The sequence below is a fragment of the Coturnix japonica genome, chromosome 16 (genome assembly GCF_054131305.1).
Source record: "Coturnix japonica strain WE chromosome 16, WE-NBRP24, whole genome shotgun sequence".
Lineage (NCBI taxonomy): Eukaryota > Metazoa > Chordata > Aves > Galliformes > Phasianidae > Coturnix > Coturnix japonica.
The window spans coordinates 3,366,679-3,385,716 of record NC_140678.1 but is presented as its reverse complement, the minus strand read 5'-3'; the positions used below and the strand labels follow the sequence as shown (position 1 = coordinate 3,385,716).

General features: G+C 41.1%; 1 protein-coding gene across 7 annotated transcripts in view; it reads right to left on the bottom strand.

The window, feature by feature from the left end:
• The window catches only part of CPAMD8 (C3 and PZP like alpha-2-macroglobulin domain containing 8), a 40,486-nt gene that overhangs the window by 17,133 nt on the left and 4,315 nt on the right, over nt 1–19,038 (bottom strand). For 2 of the 7 annotated variants that reach the window (XM_015886180.2, XM_015886182.2), the window contains exons 6-27: nt 18,635–18,652; nt 17,593–17,647; nt 17,333–17,446; nt 16,524–16,608; nt 16,139–16,247; nt 15,444–15,671; nt 15,112–15,282; nt 14,622–14,750; nt 12,553–12,742; nt 11,943–12,115; nt 11,687–11,836; nt 11,384–11,545; nt 10,149–10,291; nt 9,250–9,315; nt 6,540–6,771; nt 5,915–6,068; nt 5,159–5,301; nt 4,667–4,718; nt 3,688–3,986; nt 2,983–3,208; nt 2,293–2,469; nt 780–861 (exon numbers count right to left, since the gene is read on the bottom strand). In XM_015886180.2, coding sequence (XP_015741666.2) covers nt 780–861; nt 2,293–2,469; nt 2,983–3,208; nt 3,688–3,986; nt 4,667–4,718; nt 5,159–5,301; nt 5,915–6,068; nt 6,540–6,771; nt 9,250–9,315; nt 10,149–10,291; nt 11,384–11,545; nt 11,687–11,836; nt 11,943–12,115; nt 12,553–12,742; nt 14,622–14,750; nt 15,112–15,282; nt 15,444–15,671; nt 16,139–16,247; nt 16,524–16,608; nt 17,333–17,446; nt 17,593–17,647; nt 18,635–18,652 — 3,158 coding nt within the window. Of the gene's footprint in view, nt 1–779; nt 862–2,292; nt 2,470–2,982; nt 3,209–3,687; nt 3,987–4,666; nt 4,719–5,158; nt 5,302–5,914; nt 6,069–6,539; nt 6,772–9,249; nt 9,316–10,148; nt 10,292–11,383; nt 11,546–11,686; nt 11,837–11,942; nt 12,116–12,552; nt 12,743–14,621; nt 14,751–15,111; nt 15,283–15,443; nt 15,672–16,138; nt 16,248–16,523; nt 16,609–17,332; nt 17,447–17,592; nt 17,648–18,165; nt 18,297–18,634; nt 18,653–19,038 lie in introns of those variants that run through there. The other 5 variants (XM_015886181.2, XM_085517871.1, XM_015886183.3 and 2 more) reach the window with 4 other exon arrangements.

Here is a 19,038-nt window from a genome sequence, read left to right as displayed (position 1 = left end):
GCATCGTAGGAGTGGTATTTCCCCTCTGATGAGTTCACAAAGAGAATTAGCTTAAAGCAAAATGAGAGTAGATGGAGAAGCCAAATGGCAGCATAAACTAACAAATGGAGTCAAGGATCTATGAGATGTGAGTTGCTGCACTGATGAAACACAGCGCCTTAAGGAGGGCTACGGTTCCTTAAGGAGGGCATTACTGAGACAAGCTTATCCTCCAGGATCACAATTTCTGATTCTCACTACGTTTCACTCTGGAAGACCCTGTACTTCCCATTCTCAGGGCACAAATCCATACCATTCCATTTCACCTGCAAGGGGATACAAAGCACTTAAAGATGACATTGTTCAGTTTGTTTTCTACCCTGGCAGAAATCTCCACTGCTTCCAGAGACAGCAAGCTTTCTGTACATGCTTCAGGTGAAGCCCCATTTCTCCTGGTGGAATTAGGTGCCCAAAGTGCCTCAGACATTGCTACTCCAATTCCTGTAGAGCAAACATGACCCTAAACCACAACACCAGCACCTAAAGCCCAGACACAGCGGCAGATGAGACCATCCAAACTTCCAGTGAGTGTTGAAGTCATTACAGCACACCTACTCACGTAGTACAAGCATCCAGCAGCACTTCAACAGTAAGCCTATAGTCACAGAATATTATTTCTGTTCCATACTGTGTGACACCACGATGGAAGTTGGAAAACGACTCTTTTTTCTTTGCCAGTGGCATGTTCTCCCATTTAGCAAACACTGAGTTTCCTAACCCCACTTTAAATAGCAGCTCACCACATGCTCCCTGAGGAATCCCTCTCGCCAAACGCGCTGTATGAGCCATCCTGCCTCTTGTAGGTCAGCTGGCGCTGGTAGCCTGCAAGTTGAGAAAGAATTGTAGGAGTCCAAAATCCTCACACAGAGCAAAGCAAGCATTTGAAATGAATGAAGATTCGGACCATCTGGCACTACTGTAAAGGATTCTGCTGCCCGAGGCAACTTCTTATTCTGCTGCATTTGACAGAGCAGCGCATTCAGGAATCTGTGCAGGCAAACATCTGTAAGACTACACACGCTCTGGGAGACAAATGAATGAACCATTATTTCTCCAGCCCTTAATCTCTTGCTAAGCAATGCATCTATCGACAGCAAGTAGAACGTTAAGTTTCTGAAATGCTGTATATTAAAAAAAATTCTGGCTTGGTGAGTCACAAAAGACCTCCAGAGTGAGAAAAGAGACTTCTCATCTCAACTTTGGACTTGACGGGGCTCCAATAAGCACAGAGGTTTAAACCTCTTGAGGATTTCTTCTGTAAGGGCTAATTAACAGGCAGTGGTTGGAGCCAAAAACCTGGAAAGTTTGCAGATTCATGAAAAGAAACAGAACCAAATGATAATAAAAAGGAGAAAAAATGATTCAGGCTATTAAAAAAAATTCCCTTTCTATTACTACTATCAGCAAACACAACAAATCACAAAGGAAACAGCTGGAGGGAGCAGCTCCAGCCTTTTGCTGCTGAAGACAATAAATAAATTACAGATTACATTTTATGTTTATATTTTCATAGGAGAACTGCCTAACCCTGTCACCTCTGATTTCATGACATGGCTATTATCTGACTCATACAAGAGATAGCTGTCTCGTTGGGTCATTCTTGTTTTCGCTAATCATCTCCAAGTTCTTTTTGCACCTGAGAATTGTATTTAGTTACAAATGAATTTGCAAGTGGCTCTTCCCAAACAAACACTGAGAAAAACAGCTATGAAAAGGCAGATTGCTATGAGCTGCTTAGAGGGAAAGGACAGGCCGCTGACAAGGACAGAAAAGCACCTTTATTATAGGCCTCTAGAACAACTGCTCTGCACGCTAACTTAACTCCGTGCACGCTGTTACCAAGGAAACACTGATAAACTGTAGAAAGTTCAGAGAAGAGTTCTGATGTTGTGATTAAAGGTCTTGAAAGATAATTTAGGAAGAAGGCAAAAAAGAACTTAATATATAGATTGACTACAGTTAGATTTCTATCACTTCCTGAGATTTGTAGACACAGAAATGTTACCCAAGTGTATGTATGCTAGAAAGAAGGAAACCTACAAACAAGTATATAAATGAGGAGTAACCAAAGGGAAATACAGGCTATGTATCAGGGGAAAACATCTTGCCGTCAAAATCTATTAACCTGACAGACTGTCCTGCAAAAAATGATGACTCTTCATCACTTGGGATGCTCTCCATTAGTAAGAACAAAACCCTCCTCTGTCTTGCAAGCCTTTTCTCCTTCTGAAAACTGTAAGTCTAATGGCTTACCTTGAACAAGGTAATCAGTAGCTTCACTTTCCACCTCTTGACTGAGTTGCTTGGTTTTCTGCAGATATTTCAGGACAAAAACATTAGGAGCAAAGTGGATCATGTTCTGCTCTCCACATCCAAACGGTAATCGCAGAAGATTGTCCAAGTTGTTTAGTGTGGGACCCATCACATCTCCTGGTTAAAGAAGAAGTGATAGGTTCAAAACCGAGGAATTATGCTCTGCTTCTTTTTATGCCTTATGATTAACAAGAATTAAAACACTACACTAATTTCTACTGGCTACACAGTTAAATTATAGAATAAACGGGAAGTCCTTAAAATGTTCAGCCTTATCTCTTCAAGCTTTGGCTGGAATAAAGAAATATCAGAGCTTGATTATCTGTGACTAATTGACTAGTTTAGAATGCAGCTAGTACAATATATGATTACGACAACAATGAAATGAATACCACCAATTATAGTAGACAGTTCACCTGCTAAGTCCTTAGAGAGTATCTGCTTTAACTACCATCATCTCAAACATGGTTCAAGTGACTAATAATTATGCAGCATTTATCTTTTTAAACTGCCTGTGGTTACTTTATCCTGTCCATATTACTCAAATACTGGTCAGAAGCAAGTAACAGATGGAAGTATCTCCTTGTATTTGATCATTAACACCCAAGGATACCTCCTCACAATTGATACCTATTATTGAAGCTGTAGCTCTTTCTGATCCTGGAATTATGTTGTGGGGAACTCCAAGAGTAAATGCTTCATTGTGATTTTCATCAGTCTCTTCTTTCCTCCAAATTTTAAACTCTCCTATTGACCCCCAGCCTGTGGAAAAGCCAATGTACTTCACCTCGAACTGCTTGGGGACTGTCCACTCCACAATAATAGATTCATTTAGCACCCGAGTACCATGGCCAACCTGAAAGGAACAAGAAGTCATGCAGTTCCAAGAAACCATCCATGTGAAATCAGCCTGTTCTGTGTCCTCGGATGCAGTAACCTATGTGTGCATCAGAGAATACTGTAAGTGGACCAGTATCTTTCTCTTTCCCACTCACAAAAAAAAAAAAAAAAATACAGGAAAGTTTGATGAGAACTACATAGACTTGACCTCCAAGCCATAGAGTCATAGAATCACAAGGTTGGAAAGGACCTACAAGATCACCTAGTCCAATCTTTCAGCAGACTTAGCATTGAGAACATTGAAGACTAAAGGTCCTGAGGGCATAATGTGGTAAGCAAATGCATTCAGAAACAGCCTGATTGAGACTTCACATAGGAAAATCAAATGGAAGAAGGCAGCAACATAACTAATGAAACTCCGACACATATATGATTCTTTAAGCAGATTTGGAGCAAGGGATCCCACAGACTATTTTACACAGAGAAATTCAGCACCTGGATAATCCCATTTTTCCAGCTGATCCAGAAGCTGCGGAATTCATCCCAGGACAGGATACCAGCTGTGTCTCTGCTGACCACTGGCTCACCCATTTTGCTGATGGAAATCCACGTTTTAGTATTTTGATGTCCACCAATAACAATCTCTGTCATCTCCGCCATGTCGTGGGGACCAGAGGACAGTGCCACATGAGCATCATTGTGTGCCTTCACTGCAATGTCGAAGTGTGTCATCTGGGCAGGCTTCTGCATGTATTGGTACTCATATTTGTTAGGTGTAGAAATGTGAATTTTCTCTAGTCAGAAAAATAACGGGATGTTTATGCATTAGAGTTCACCTCGCACATTAAAAGAATCCCCCAATCTAATGCACAGCCAACTGCTAAAATTTAAACAAACAAACCTATCCTAAGCATGCATTCCTTCCCACCCCCCTTCTCTTAATTCTCTTAAACTATAAAATGTATGTTGATGTTTCTTCCCATCTCCTACTCCCTTTCAATATAGAAGATCCTACAATTGCAACTGCTTAGGTAGACTCCTTGTGAAGCAAGCAAGAGATCTTTCTAATCGAGCAGTCAAAAGCATCTCTGTTAGCCTGTGGAGCTCTGTTTGAGCTATCCAAACCTCCAGTAGAAAGAACACACTGATTCCAGAACTGAACTTTAAAACATCTGCTGAAAATATACTACAAGCACAGTTTCTGTCCACAGTGCTGAATACTCGAACTGTTTCATGAAGTAGAGGAATTTAATTGCCATTTCCAGAAGTTCCTTGGGCAGTTAGAGCAAATTTGTAATTAGCCAGCCAGGTAAGAAGGGCTCTATTCAGAAAGCTCTTCCTACACAACATAACTCATAAATCAGACACAAAAACAAAGATTCCTCTCCCTGCTCCCATGGGATGAAGCCACATCTTTCTATTTATAACTCAATCAAACAAACTTGGTATTACCTCACTGAAATCATGAGCTTACCATTTGGGCAGAAGAACACACTATAGGTGTACTCTCTTGACAGTCCCTCTGGCTATATAAAGACAGAAATCCATTTGTAATATTATAGAGCTTGGATTAGCACTGACAGCTATTCAGCTTTACTTACAAAACACAAGCAATATTCTGATGCTGTACAGTGTTTTACATCCTTTAGAGAAATAGTATTGCACCATATGCTGCTAGCTACAGATACACCAACCACCACCAGTGAGCCCCACATTACAGCACATTTCTTAGACTGACAGAGCAACCAAACCCAGTGCAATTTCTATCCTTTTTTTTCTCTGAGCAGTATTGAAATTCACCAGCACAAACTCAGAACCAAATTGGCCCTTCTTGTACCACAAACACTGATTATTCCCAATTATTTTAAGATGTGATAAATCTGACAGTTTTCACAGATCTACTCGCATATATTACCTAAAGACTTCCATGATTTGCCCAAACACACATTGGGGGTATTTTTCCTACCTCAATAACAACACTACTGCGAACATAATCCACTCCAACTGGGGTTCTTTTGTCCACATAACTGTCTTCTGAGTGCTTGCCATTCTTTGAGGTCTGCATCCCATTCTGACAGCAATTAGTTCCACCATAAGCAAAAGCTTTTGCTAAGAAACAGAAGGGAAAAGCAGCAGAGATTTCAAGATAGATTCCCTGAACTACAGAAATTCAAGGCATTTATCTGAACTAACTAGATGCAGTTGACTAACAACTCATCAAATGCTTTGTAATTACACCTTTTATGTTGCCTTCTTTACTTAAATATCTGGATGGTCACATCCAGAATTGGGCAATACCTTGACAGTTGCAGGGCAATACAGGAACTCCTTCCCAGTTCCCTGTGCTGCACAGTTTTCACTATTGACAATTACTTTCTTAGAAGATGTAAATAATTTGATGCTATTCTCTTACTTAAAAATTCACCCTGATCTCTTCAGGAAGATGTAATAGGTCACAACCATACACAGCGACATATCACACAACAGGCAAATTAATGACCTGGGAATCTGCTGAAGTTTGCTCAGAAGGACCCTACAGTGCATTGCAGTTACAGAATCAATTTGTAAGAAACAAATGAGACTAGAAAGCAAAGCTGGCAGCAAATGAAATACTGGTTCTACTTTGGGGCGCTGGGGGAAGAAAACATTTCTTCTGAAAGAGGAAGAAGAAACATTTGTGAAACTCCTTGAAGGAACAAGCTGGTTTTTATCTCTGTACTACCAGTGATGTTGCTCAGTCCAAGCTCGCTGAAGGACAAAACAATAGAGGTGGGTTTAGCTTCCCCGGGGGCAACGCACTTCTTTCTTGTCAGATGGTGCTTCCCAGGATGCCCAACAAACTTTATGCCTTTCGGAACAGAAATCTTCACGTGTACCTGTGAAGATGAATGAAGGTCATTTATCATGGATTTCATCGGTTGTTCATCATTTATCATGGATTTCTTCACCTGCTGTTTAGAACGATACCACAAGAACCAAGCAGGTAAAGCACCGGAGAAGAAAATATCTACAGAGCAAATATTCCTTGCAAGAAGTTCTTTCAAATCAAACTGCTTTCAGTCAGCAGCTTTATGACCATGGAGGAGATTCCTCCATTTCTCATTGTCTTCCCTACATTTCTCAATATCTGGATTTCTGAAGCATCACAAAACCAGTACAGTTATTTCAAGTTAAAAGTACACAAAGCAGTGATTTTTATTAGCACTGAAAAAGCAATACTTCTATCTTCAAAGCACTCAGACTGAGCTTATCATTCTGTTATCCTTATACACTGTCTACATCTCAGAGAAGGTTGATCATAACCCACAATTTACTGACTTAGCAACAGGAACGAAGAGGGCTGTTACCTCTACGCAGACAGTTAAGTAATTGTAGACAGTCAATGGGATTTTGGTCTGTTCTCCCCGGATGACGTGGTATGGCAATGTGAAATCGATGAAGAAAGGCTTAAAGGTCTTCAGCTCCGTTTGACTGGCAATGCCCAACCCCTTCTCCTCAGATAGACCCACAGCTTCGGTTATCCACGTAGTGATGGAATCTGGCACTTCCACATGCAGTTCTGCTTCTCCTGATGTATTACTGCCAAGGAGAACAAGGAGGAAAATGGGTTAATTGGCTTAATGAAATGCATATGAATGATGCTAAATCACATAGAGCCAAACACTTTAGTTATTTCCCTCCATATCTGAGTGTACAGCATCGCATCAGTACCTGCTCAGCAGCAGCAGCTTATAAAGGACTCAATTTCTTTCTGCTAAGTGTCAAGATATTGGATAACTATGAGCATTTATAAGGAGAACAGCAACCAGTGGCTTCTGCAGAGCACAGTAATACAAACGGTTACTGGATTAAAAGCCATACAAATATTTGCACCCTCACTAGAGGGACTGTTTCCTCACAGGGAAACGTCTGCACTGAAAAAAAATCCACAACAGAATCCTAGCTAAAAACAGTCCAGCAATAAGCTGTATTACTCACCATATTTGATATAATGAAATACAAGCAGTTTTTGTTGGAATCCACTGCTTTTCTGTACGCTGCCACATTAGAGACTGCACTTGAATGTAAAACCAAAGAAGAACTTCCCCAGACATAAGGTTCAGCAATGGCCTGTGCATGGGAGCGTGTTTTGATCTGGAACATTTTGGTTGGTTGCCTTTTAGAATGCCTTGCTCAGAAAACATCCCAAACCACCATTTTCTCCAAGAGAGCTTTAATACTAATTACCAAAGATTTATATTCTGACTATTCAGCTTTACTGTGCGTACCACAATAGGATATCATAAGCTGTTATATTCCTCCATGCTTCGCAATAATAAAAAAATCAATTTTGTTCCACAGACATCGCAATTTCCCTCCTGCAAAGGAGCTCTGTTATTGCCTGGAACAGAAAACTAAAGCAAGAACAAAAGCCATTTCATGGCTCAGCTGGCAGGATGATTGGTGCAGTTATGAGCACACCCCAAGCCTGTTTTCTCTCAAGTCCTTATTTATTCCTCTGAGCTCAATACACTTGCTGCTGGCTTCATCATCTTTTGAAGCAACATCCATCTTCGTTGGCATGGAAAGCAAGAAAGCAAGTTCTTCAGTATAAGCTTCACAGCATAACACACTGCTGTCCAGTGCTGCAATCCCTATTGATTCACATCCAGAACAAACTGAAGAGTTGTGTCTTTGCTGCTTTTTAGCCCAGAAGTCTACTCAAATGCTGGGTACCAGTGAGGTGTCAACTACCACCACCTCAAGCAAGTCTTTGTACTTTTCAGCAAGCCCAAGGTACTATTACAAATGTTAGTCAATAGACAGTTAGTGAATATCATGTACTGCTCCTTGGACTGGTATTGTAACTAAGGAAATGATGCATTTTTCTATTATTTAGGTCGTCACTACCTGGAGCTCAGTTGTCAAACCTTGCAAGAAACTTCAGCCTTGAAGAATAAGCAGAAGGGCATCCTACCTCCAGGGCTGGCAGCACTCCAGCCTGTTTAACCAGACAATTTGTTGCAGTTGATGTTCCTTCCACTGGGATTTCAGCCCATAATCAGCATTAACATTATTTTCACACATGAGGGCACTTACTCTTCTGGGCGGGGGGCCAAAGCACACACACATTTCCAGCCATTCGACCTTCCAGCCAGGCTCTAAGGACTGTTAGTATTGGTTTGGGAAGTCGACGTGAGGCTTTTGTTTCTTTTTTTCTTTCTTTTTTTTTGATGATTGAATAATTATAATCATAAATGGTAAAAGGGAAAAAAAAAAAAAAAGAAAAAAAAAAGAAGTCTTGTGTTCAAAGGAGGGGAAAGCAAGCAATGCTCTGCTCAGTTGTCAGTTGTTTCCAATGAAATGAAGTAGAGAAAAATGCAACTACTTCTTCCACGCTCTCCTACTCATAATTAACTACCCCAGCTTGCTGAGGCCCAAAGAGGCACTTCTGGAATTCTTTGTGTATTTCTACAAAGCATATTTCATGCTCAATTGAGCAGATTTGAATACACTTGCTGCAAGTTCTTGTCAAATTTAATTTACAAACGCTTATTGAGTGTGAAGTTTACTTGCAGACCTGTAGAAGTTTTTCAACGATTGCTTCTAATGATCCTAGATGTGTCATTTCTAGTAAAGATCATTATCTGTTATTCGTTTTAATTCCAGTTGTGGAAACCCAAGATTTATAGGGTAATAAATTAAGATTAGAAGGAGATGAAAGAGAAAGGAAGGACTCAGTGTAATTTGGAGAACAGTTGGTACAGAATACTCAGAATACTCAGTGGTGCATGAGCAGCACTCACAGGAGCACCATTCTGCCTCCACCTCCATGTAAACATCACTCTGAAACAATTTAATCACCACAGCACTGCAACTGATGCTAGAACAGATGAGGAAAACAGCACCAGCACATGTACCAGCTGAAGGTGACATTTATGGATTGTTGTTATGAAGAAAGATTACTGATAAACAATAAAAAGCAAAACAACACTGTGGCTTCAGTATGCTTTAAAGAACGTTGCTTGAATAGGACACAATCCGCTGGGTATTAATACAGGAATTTCCCTTCATTACCTGACGTTGAGGCAGTGCCATATCCACGTTTCTGGAAAGAAGGTTCTTTTTCTCTTCTCAGCTCTGCTAGAACAAGAAATAATCCTTTAGCAATAAACTCTTTCCAGCAGGTAGTTTGGACATCAGTTGGTTAAGTTGCTGCTGTCAGCCCAATGCAGATCAGGTGATGAAACCCAACTCTTATTAGCACAGAATCACATCAAAGTGAATGGGTGCATAATTTACAGCACAAATCCCACAGCCTTCCCAACTCATGGTGTGCACACATTAAACAGTCCAGATGTATAAATAGACTTTAAAAAAATAAATAAATAAAAAATAAAAGAGTCCAAATTCTTTCACCAAGTAAAACCAAAGGCAAAATTCACAGTACAGTACCCACAAAGTCATCATAGGGCCTTACTATAATCAATTGCTGCAACCACTGCTTTACATTCCCCTCTCTTTCTCCCACTTGCAGTTACCTTGATCTCTAATGTTTTCATGATTTGCTCTGATTTTCTGGCCAAGATGTTTCATTGCCTTTTGATCTTTATCCAATCTCCAAAACTCACCCCGCTTAAAATGAAACCATCAGTTGGTTCGAAATAGAAAGGGAAGGCACATCCTCACTTTGCAGCATTAGTTGCTGCACTTCATGGCCTTTTCCTCATGAAGTCCCTCACGTTCTCTATTTTGACCACCACCTGAGTAAGGAGCATCTCTGCGAAACCAAGGCTAGCACGCACACACTGACAAGCAGCAAACGCTCACAGGAAACACAGAATTTCACCAAAAATCAAGTGCTGTCAGTTGTGATCTTTGTTGAATCCATGGAGACCACTGAACGTTGTTTCCTAACATCACTTAGTCTCAATGGAGACAAATAATTGGATAATTGGAGAATAAACAAAAGTTACCTCTGTGCCACCTTAGAACGCATCGTAGCCACCAACGTCCCAGTGTGAGGCTGAAAAGCTGGGACAGCCTCATCTGTGTACATGCCTCCATTCTGCCTGTGGTTTAAGCTGACTGTATCTGTCATTACAACCAAGCCGGTTTCCTTAGGTAATAAAAATGAAGGAAAAAAAGAAAAAAAAGAAATAATAAAGCATGTACCAATAAGAACTTCTCTGAGTAGTATCCCTCCAATCATATTCTGACATTTATGGGGTAAAGTTCAATTAAAACATGAGGATTTTTTTCAAGACTTTATGGAAAATTAAAACAACCATTCACGTGAAAATATTGAGGCACTTTATAGGCAAAAGTTTTTATGAGAAAGCTCTTGTTTGCTTGAAAAAATGCATTTCAGCAATACCTGACGCTGTTGGGTGTGTGTCTGACTGTCAGGTAACTACAGGTGAAAAATTATCCCACATATTTTCCCCCTGCAATATTACATTACAGCTTTTTACCCTTCCTAAAAGTTTCCAGTGTGTTCTGCTGCAGTCAGCAGGCATCTCACGTCAGACATCCCCAGCTCTGCTCCATCAGAAATGCCAAGCAAAATGGAAACTGCCTGCACAGCTTCACAGGAAGAGCACAGAATTTGCTCTGTCTGCCAGTTCTGTCCCCTAAATGCACTTATTCATAAGAGACAGCAGCTCCCAGACGCCAAAGGGAGCACAGGCTTTGTTTTCTTGCACATACACACTCAACTGTTATAAATCAGGTACACATCAATGTGCACACACCAGCTATAAACATGTGGCTCTATTCCCAACAGTTTCTGCCTCTTAGTAAGAGGGGAAAAAAAGCCACATCAGAACAAAAACCCCAACAGATCAGGGAGTGGAGAAGAAGCAATGACTCCTGCAGCAGAGAGTATTAAACAAGGAGTTGAGCTCGTGATTAAGAGATGGAGAATATGTGGGAGATTGTAGGTTTTAAGACAATACAATAAATCAATTTAGCTAAACATGCAAAAAGGACAAAAGGAGAGGAAAGACACAGAAACTAGAGGAAGCAAGGATCATTATTGTTATTAGCAGCTACATGGATTAAAAATGGAAAGAGCCTAAAAGATTAAACACATAACGTTGTTTCTCTGTCCCACTCTATCTCTAAGAGTGGTCAGCATGGGAAGCCCACATAAAGAACAAACATCCAGCAACAAAACACTCCAGAGAGAACTGAGGCCGATGCTTCCTACTGTAAAGGCGAAGCGAGCATCCTTGGTGACGTCCCAGTGCCAGGGAAAGACGGAAGATCGACGGCGTCGACGTGAGGACATGCCTGGCCACCAGAAGTGCCCTTCCTCCTTCAGAGCTCCAAAGGCATCGGATACATCGTACTCTGCAAGCTCTTTGAAAACCTGTATGGTACAAGGGAAGAAGGATGGTATAGTACAAGGAACCTTGTATGGTACAAGGAACAGAAGGGCTGCTCACTCAAGGCAAAGTGCAGACACTGGCATTAAGAGAGAAAGATATCAGTGCCTTAAGCCTCATTTTACCTGACTGGCTGTCAGCTGAAAACCTGTTTTCAGCAAGTAGACGCTCTTATCCACAGTGGCAATGCAAACACAGCTTGACTTTGCAGCTCTGACCTTGATGTTCACAACGTCACCTGGTCTGGTCTCATTTGCTGAAAGAGTCACTGCAACCTGCGAATTTAACATTAAACTCATCATCTCAGCTTGCGTACAGCAGAAGAAAACCAGAAGCAATGAGATGCCGCCCTCTCCTCTCCATTAGCGGCGCTGCCAATACCTGATTCTCAAAGGTGGACTTCACAGAGAACTGCAGGCTGTCTGTGACCCCTTCTCCGTTCTCCCTGACATAATAGACCAGAAGACGGCCCAAGGGAGCCATGTTGTGAGACACTGAGAAACGGAAGAAGGTCATGCAGACTTCAACCTCTGCTGCAGGGATATCAGTAGGTGCTAAAATACAAGTGGTAGAAATGACAGGGTTATTCATAAAGTCACCCTCCTCCCACCCTTTCCAAATGCTGCAAGGCACAGAACTCCCCACCAAGGATCTGCATTCTTCCCTTGTTCCTGCTGCATGAGCTCTTTTTGGTCCCTACATCTTTCCCCTTCCTCCCCCTCCCCTCTGTCTTGTGCAAGATGATAGGCAGTTTGTATTTATAACATGAACAGATGGAAAAGATGGATAGAGAATCCAGTGTTTTTAATAACATAAGACCAAGGAAATAGATGGTGAAGTTATCAAGCCAGTTATCCCTACTTTCCTTGCACTGTTACTCTACGCCTCTTATTAATGGGTATCCAATTCAAAAATGCATGCTTAAGGTTTGTAGAACAGTGCATTTTTTTCCTGAAAATAGGATAGAGCTCATGTTTCTGACACTAACTACCTGCTCCTGGGAAATGAGTGACATCCACATTCTTCTCAAAGGGAATCGTGGCTCTTTTGCTCCTCTGCTGAGTAATGTTGCTGGGCTGCAGCCCTGAAAGGACAATGTTACCTCGCGATGCCACTTCATAATGTAGAGTGAAGTTGCAAGGACACGTGGACTTCACTGCAATCCAAGCCTCCTCTCCTACCTGCACTCAGAGATGGAAAAGCAAAAGATCTGGTCTTTTACAAGGCATGCTTTTCATTTAGAAAATACAGCAATCTATTTGGGTTTCAGACCAAAAGAGATGCTACCCTTCTAAGAAATGCATGCTGTTGCATTGACTGACTTCCTTCACAGTAAAAAGGGTTCTGTGTTCAGCTCTTCTGTGTTCAGCCTGCAGATCTAGCAAGAGAATGGCCAGGGGGTTGCATGCATTAATGAAAACAATAAAGGAATCTCTGGAATCTTGAAAGTTAAGCCTTTTGGCACAGAGCAGCCTGTCAGAATTGGTTGAATTTTAGACATCCCTTCAGTGGTTGAGCCCAACACAGAAAGATGTGATGGGGGTGGGAAGAGATGTGTTTGATCGTCTTTGCTGTTTAACTGAGATCATATATAGTGATTACTTTCACATGACAAATGCTAATACAAATAACAAACTCAACTTGACATAACTAGGAATATTTCTGAGGGAAAATGCTTTCAAATTACACAAGCCTTTCTATTAATCTGAGTCAGGAACTCAAGGAGCTGTCAAACATACAAACAAACAAGGAAGCAAGCTCCTTTTTCTCCTGGGTAAAGGCATCTGCTGCCTGCAAAGGGCATCAGAGCAGCACAGTGCCTTACTGCACTGAAGCCCCATACCCAGAGCTACCTACTTAGTACTGAGTACCCAGGAGATAGAAAAATCACCCACATATTGACAAGCTGCTACTGACTGAGAGAGCATTCTGTCAGGTTAGTAGGAATGATTAAAGCTTGAGTAATACACAGCCAGCTTTCCTCCAGAAAAACACAAGCTTCTTGATTCTGGATTATGAAAACTTATGTTATGCAGGATTTCTTCACCAAACGCCACTCCTGATCCTCCTACCATTTAAAGCATAACAACGCCCACCTAAGACTGAACAGAACTGATAATTTCAATAGCATTTTGAAAAACATCTCTCTTCAGCACTAAGAGCATAAGCCAAGAAGGCAAGGACTTGAATACAAGTAACTAGCAATGGTTAAATACAATCAGAATGCCACAGAGTCCAAGAAGTACCTCGTGACATTACATATTTGAAGTATTAAGAATTCCCCAGTGGAAATGATGAAACAATCCATTAAAAAATGAACGTAGCTAATTGGAACACCCAGTAAGAGTTGGCAAAGCAGGGAAACAGTTCCCACATCAGCTGGTCATCCAACTCCCAGCTTTCCCACAGAAGAATTAGTTCTAATCAGGTTATAATAAGAACAATGTGTTCAGATTAGTAGCGTATAATCTCCTTTCCATACCTCAGGAAACTTGCAGAAGATTAATTACCCATTAAACTACCATGAAATGCAATGATAAAAAATGCTCTTATGTAGATACCGTGAGACTGAAATCAACCTGACAGCTCTGCTGATAACAGAGAACTGTGTGTAAGTATTGCCACATTCCACAATGCTTTTTACGGAGCAATGTGCAGTCCCTCAGGGACGTGCATCTTCCTTGGCACAGAGCAAATCCCAAACAACATGCATTAGAAATTATGGCTAAATTAGATCTTTCACATTAAACAAAAAGTCATCACAACTTCTACACAGAAGAATATACTATTAGAGAAGCTCCTACAAAACTAAGTAAGAAAACAAGATTATGTTTGAGAACCCAAAGACTGAACAAACGTAGCTGGGATTTGAACTGAGAGTTTTAGAGAAATAACATATTAATAATAGAGCTGCTTCATGGCTACTTCAGTCTTTGTAGTGGAAGCAACAACAGTCCAGCACCCCAGGAAATAGAAGTGGCTGGAAATATTTAATTAGAGCAAAGTGAACAAAGCCAAGAAATGCAGCTGTTGCCATAATGGAGCATGAAGCCAACATACCTGGAAAGGTTTATCTGGTGCCTGGAGCTGGATGTGACATTTGCTGGGCGAGTACCAGCTACTGATGGACAGGTAGTTTGGCAGGTACTGATCCCCAGATGGTCTTCCATCAATTGCTGTCACTTTGGTCTTAACAAAAGTGATATCTGAATGTTATTCATGCATAAAAAGTCACATTTCATCGCCATCTCCTATTTTATATTACCTAGCTGCTCACCTCTACTGCTGTCTTTATATAGCAAAAGTATTATCAAAATATTTGACCATTATTGCTATGTTAAACTGTATTTGGAGAAGTACCTTTTCATATAATGGCTATAAACATCAGTTCCATTAGCAATAAGAAAAAGGGAAGTGTTTGCTGCACTTAAATCAATAAGTCAAAGGTAAAAGGCATTAATTTCCTGTTTGTAGTAAAGACTCACAAGTGCAGGTTTGACAAGATTAGTTACATTAAAGCCCACTAATCCCATAAAGAGCTTTCACCCACCTCCAGCCAGACATATTGGGCAGCTGTAGGAATGGAAGGGATTTCAAACTCCACGAGGCCATTTCTTGACACCAATTCACTTGTGTAAACATTGTCCTTCGGAGTGAGTTCAGCTTTAATCCGGATAGCGACTCTGTCAGCTGGACTTCCATCGGGGTAAGTGACTTCTACCTACACAATAGTTCATGTATAGAACATGTTTCACTTTGCTTGCAACTGTGGTCAATGACAGAAACCTCAGGTGGGAAAAGCACACTGGAATATGATGTCATATTTTAAACCAAGCCTGTATAATTTTGCATCAACTACATGTAGGTTATTTTCAACCTTACCTTTCCTTTGTAAGGCAGCCCGGGTTTGAATTGTTTCCTGGTATCCTTGGAGTACTTGATATCAATCAGCTGTTTCTGAACAGGCGTTGAGTCATCAAACGTGACCTGTTTGCTCCCATCAGAGCTGATCACTGTGGCCCAGATATTGACTGTGCCTCGAAAATGCTCCGGGACATCAGCAGGCATCATGTCTTTCACACACACATCGAAAACAGCAGAGCCATCAATCTACCAAGTGCATCAGGGAATGGAAACACAAGTTTGCATACACGTTCAAAAAGCATCCAGAAGCCAAATCTAAAGCGTAGGGCATTCAACAGGAATTTGCAGCAGTATTTTTAAAGGATTTGGAGTGGGGGGAGGGGGAACTAATGGAGGCTGGGGGGAGGAGGAAGGAAAGCAAGAATTAGTTGGTTTAGCTTTCCTCCCTTGTCCATAGTCTGGACCAGCTCTGTCACTCTCACGTTCTCCCTCAGCCCCACATGCTCTAAAACACAATTAATAATATACCAACAAATTCTCCTTCCCCCAAATTACAGCATATATTGTAAAAACATGTAAAACGTACGTATTCACTGTGCTATACCCATTTATTTCCTAAGCTCCCATCAGTAACACAAATTAGAGCTATAGTATTAACTTCAAAGAATACAGATGAGGCATTTTATTGCAGCTGACTCAATGGTCTCCCTCACCTGGGTGGTCTTGAGGACAGGGTGTCCCACTTCATGCCTGTAATACCCTACACCATTTATAGTCATATTGACAATTAACTTTCCTGTCACTGGTTTTCCAAATGTATATCTGAAATGGAAAGAAGATAATGAATAACTTCCAGCTATTTTCTGTTTCCCTGAGTATATCAAGGCTAGCACCATGTGACTCGCACACCTAGAAAACAACAAAAATACCACAGAAGGTTTTCCAACCTATCATTTTTATCATGTTTTAGGAAGGCTCTTACACCAGAAATCAGCTGAAAAGTCTTCAGCAGATGAGATCTGAGCTGCAGTGACTGCACCATCCTATGTGTGCACTACAACCTACGGTAATTAAGCTTTAATTGCAGTTGTCTCCTACCTGGCATGGACGGTTCCTTTTTCACACATTGTAAGGTCACGAATGTAGCGAGGTGGGTCAATCAGCAACTCAAACTTTGGTAATACTACAACAAAAGGAAACGACAACAGTCTTTTTCAAGGAGATCCTACTGTCCAGATTCCAGCAATAACATACACAGCCCTGACAAGCTCACTACTTGTGATCAGATGAGGGCAGCATCACTAACACTACAGGGGTAGAACATCACTGAGCAGAGAAGGAATCAATAAGAAGAGCAAACCAAGATGACCTCAACAAGACCTTATCAGTACACCCTTAGAGCTTTACTTCTTTCTGAGGAATCGATGTTCCAGGATTTGAGTCCAAATTTTCCTTCTTAGGTATAATGCAAAGAGGACAACTTGCTTCACAACATAGCAGGAATGAAGGTGCAATATTAGCAGCTGTCAGGGTCTACAAGAGCTTGTGTGATTGGGTCAGCAACCATGGGTGGCGTGCTGGCTTTCATCATACAGGGGAACTCTGAGACCAAGGGGCAAACACAGCTCAGAACTACAAGGAGGGCTCTGAGAAAGGAAGGTAAGCAATGACAGACTGAAAGCATCTCTGAGAAAAACCAATTACACAAATGGATTGCACAATATGATGCTCCATTTCATAGAAAACCAAGGTTGGAAAAGACCTACAATATCATCCAGTCCAACCACCATCATTTCCTGATGAAGTGTACGTTATTTCTCAGGTGTTTTCTTTGGTAAAAACCTCTTACTGTGATTTGTTCCTCAAAATATGCTTGGGTTGCAGTCAAGGCAATCTGGATAACTTACCATATTTCTGAACTTCGAAGGATTTGTTGTATGTGTGCCCCTGCATTTCAGCAAAGATGAGCCACTCTCCAAACACAGGCTGATCAGACAAAGGAAAGCTCATATTCACCATGCCTGAGAAAGAAAGCCATGTGCTGTGAACTCTCTGTCACTCATTAACCCTTCGTATGGGCTTACTGTAGACAATTAAGCACAAATAGAAGTGAGTGACATCCAGCAAAGGTAAATAACACACTGAGCTACAATAATCTTGAACTTACCGCAACAAAATGGCTTTAAATTGCTCCACTCTATCATACGAGACCCCCGAGGATCCTGCACAGAGGTTTGGGAATGAGAAACATCACAGTGAAAGTAAGCATCATTAATACAACCACTTTAGTTTACAAAACAAAACATGTACGTAAACAGACACGTGCTTCACTGAAGGCTCAAATGTGATTTAGCTTTTGTCCAAAGATTCCTCAAGTTATTTTTACTGGGGGGGTATTTGCCTTCTAAAATTCAGTGCACATTTAGGGACTCTCTGCGGCCAGTGCACAAAACAAGCACGGTCAGGGGGCAGATCTTCCACCTATCATAAGTCACCTATTCTGGATGGGATGAGCAGACTTCTGAAGGTGCTTTCTTTCAATTTATAGAGGGAACAGTACAACCAACAAGGCAATTTTTTAGATGGCAAAGCCAGATGAAATTAATCCTGCTGTTTTTGTCAGCATTAAATCTGTGACAGAATGCAAACAAAGGAAGAGAGGGAATTCTTCTACTCGCTGACAGCAAAAGAAAACATATGGCTTAAAAAAGACTAGACACAGAAGGAACCTCTCATTCACCTCATAAGGAAGAAGACAGGAGCACCCTTTCCTTGCCATGAATTTCTATTTTCCACTATCATAATGTGTGGGTGCAGAGATGAGATTGGCCCTGCTATACCAGCCCAGCCAGATGAAGGATAGGATTGTGTCTGCATTGAAAAGAAGGGAGAAATTGAGTGGGACTGTTACATTTATAAACCCCAGAGAATCTAACCAGCTCTTCTCAGGCAAAAAATAAAAATTAAAAAAAAATGGGAATGAGTTTCTGAAATCGAAGTAGAAAACAAGAATGCTTGATGGTGATTAAGAAAACAAAGCAAAACAAAACCACCACAAAGATGTGTTAGAGACACAGGAATACAGACAATGGTGTAGGTTAGAGTTGGGAATGGCCATCATGGACTGGGAAGTTAGACTTGTTCCTCTCAGGGCTATGGCAACCTTGTGCCTCTACAGTACACATGCTGAATGATCAGCAGATACTCACCACTACATAGGCTTCAATCTGAAAGGGAAAAAAAACAAGAATGAAAGGGTGTAATGAAACAAGACTACATTCTGCTTCCTGGCCCAGTGCTGAACAAGGTATGGCACACAAAGGGACAAAGGCTGGCCTCAGAAACAAGAGTTTCATTCAGGCACCTGAGTGGAAAGGCAACGCTTTGTGTATCTGTGAAAAATCTGAACAGAGCATAAATCTGTAAGAAAATCCTTCCCATGATTGCTGCAGTACAGTTATGTTGAACTTCACAGCACCTCAACAGCAATGAGACCAAATTAAAACAACAGAACTGCAAACAAGCAGCAGATCTCTTGAGAAGCCAAAATAGACAAAGGAATTCAACTCCATTCCTGAATCAGAGGCCATCAGAACAAAATCCAGGTGGCCAA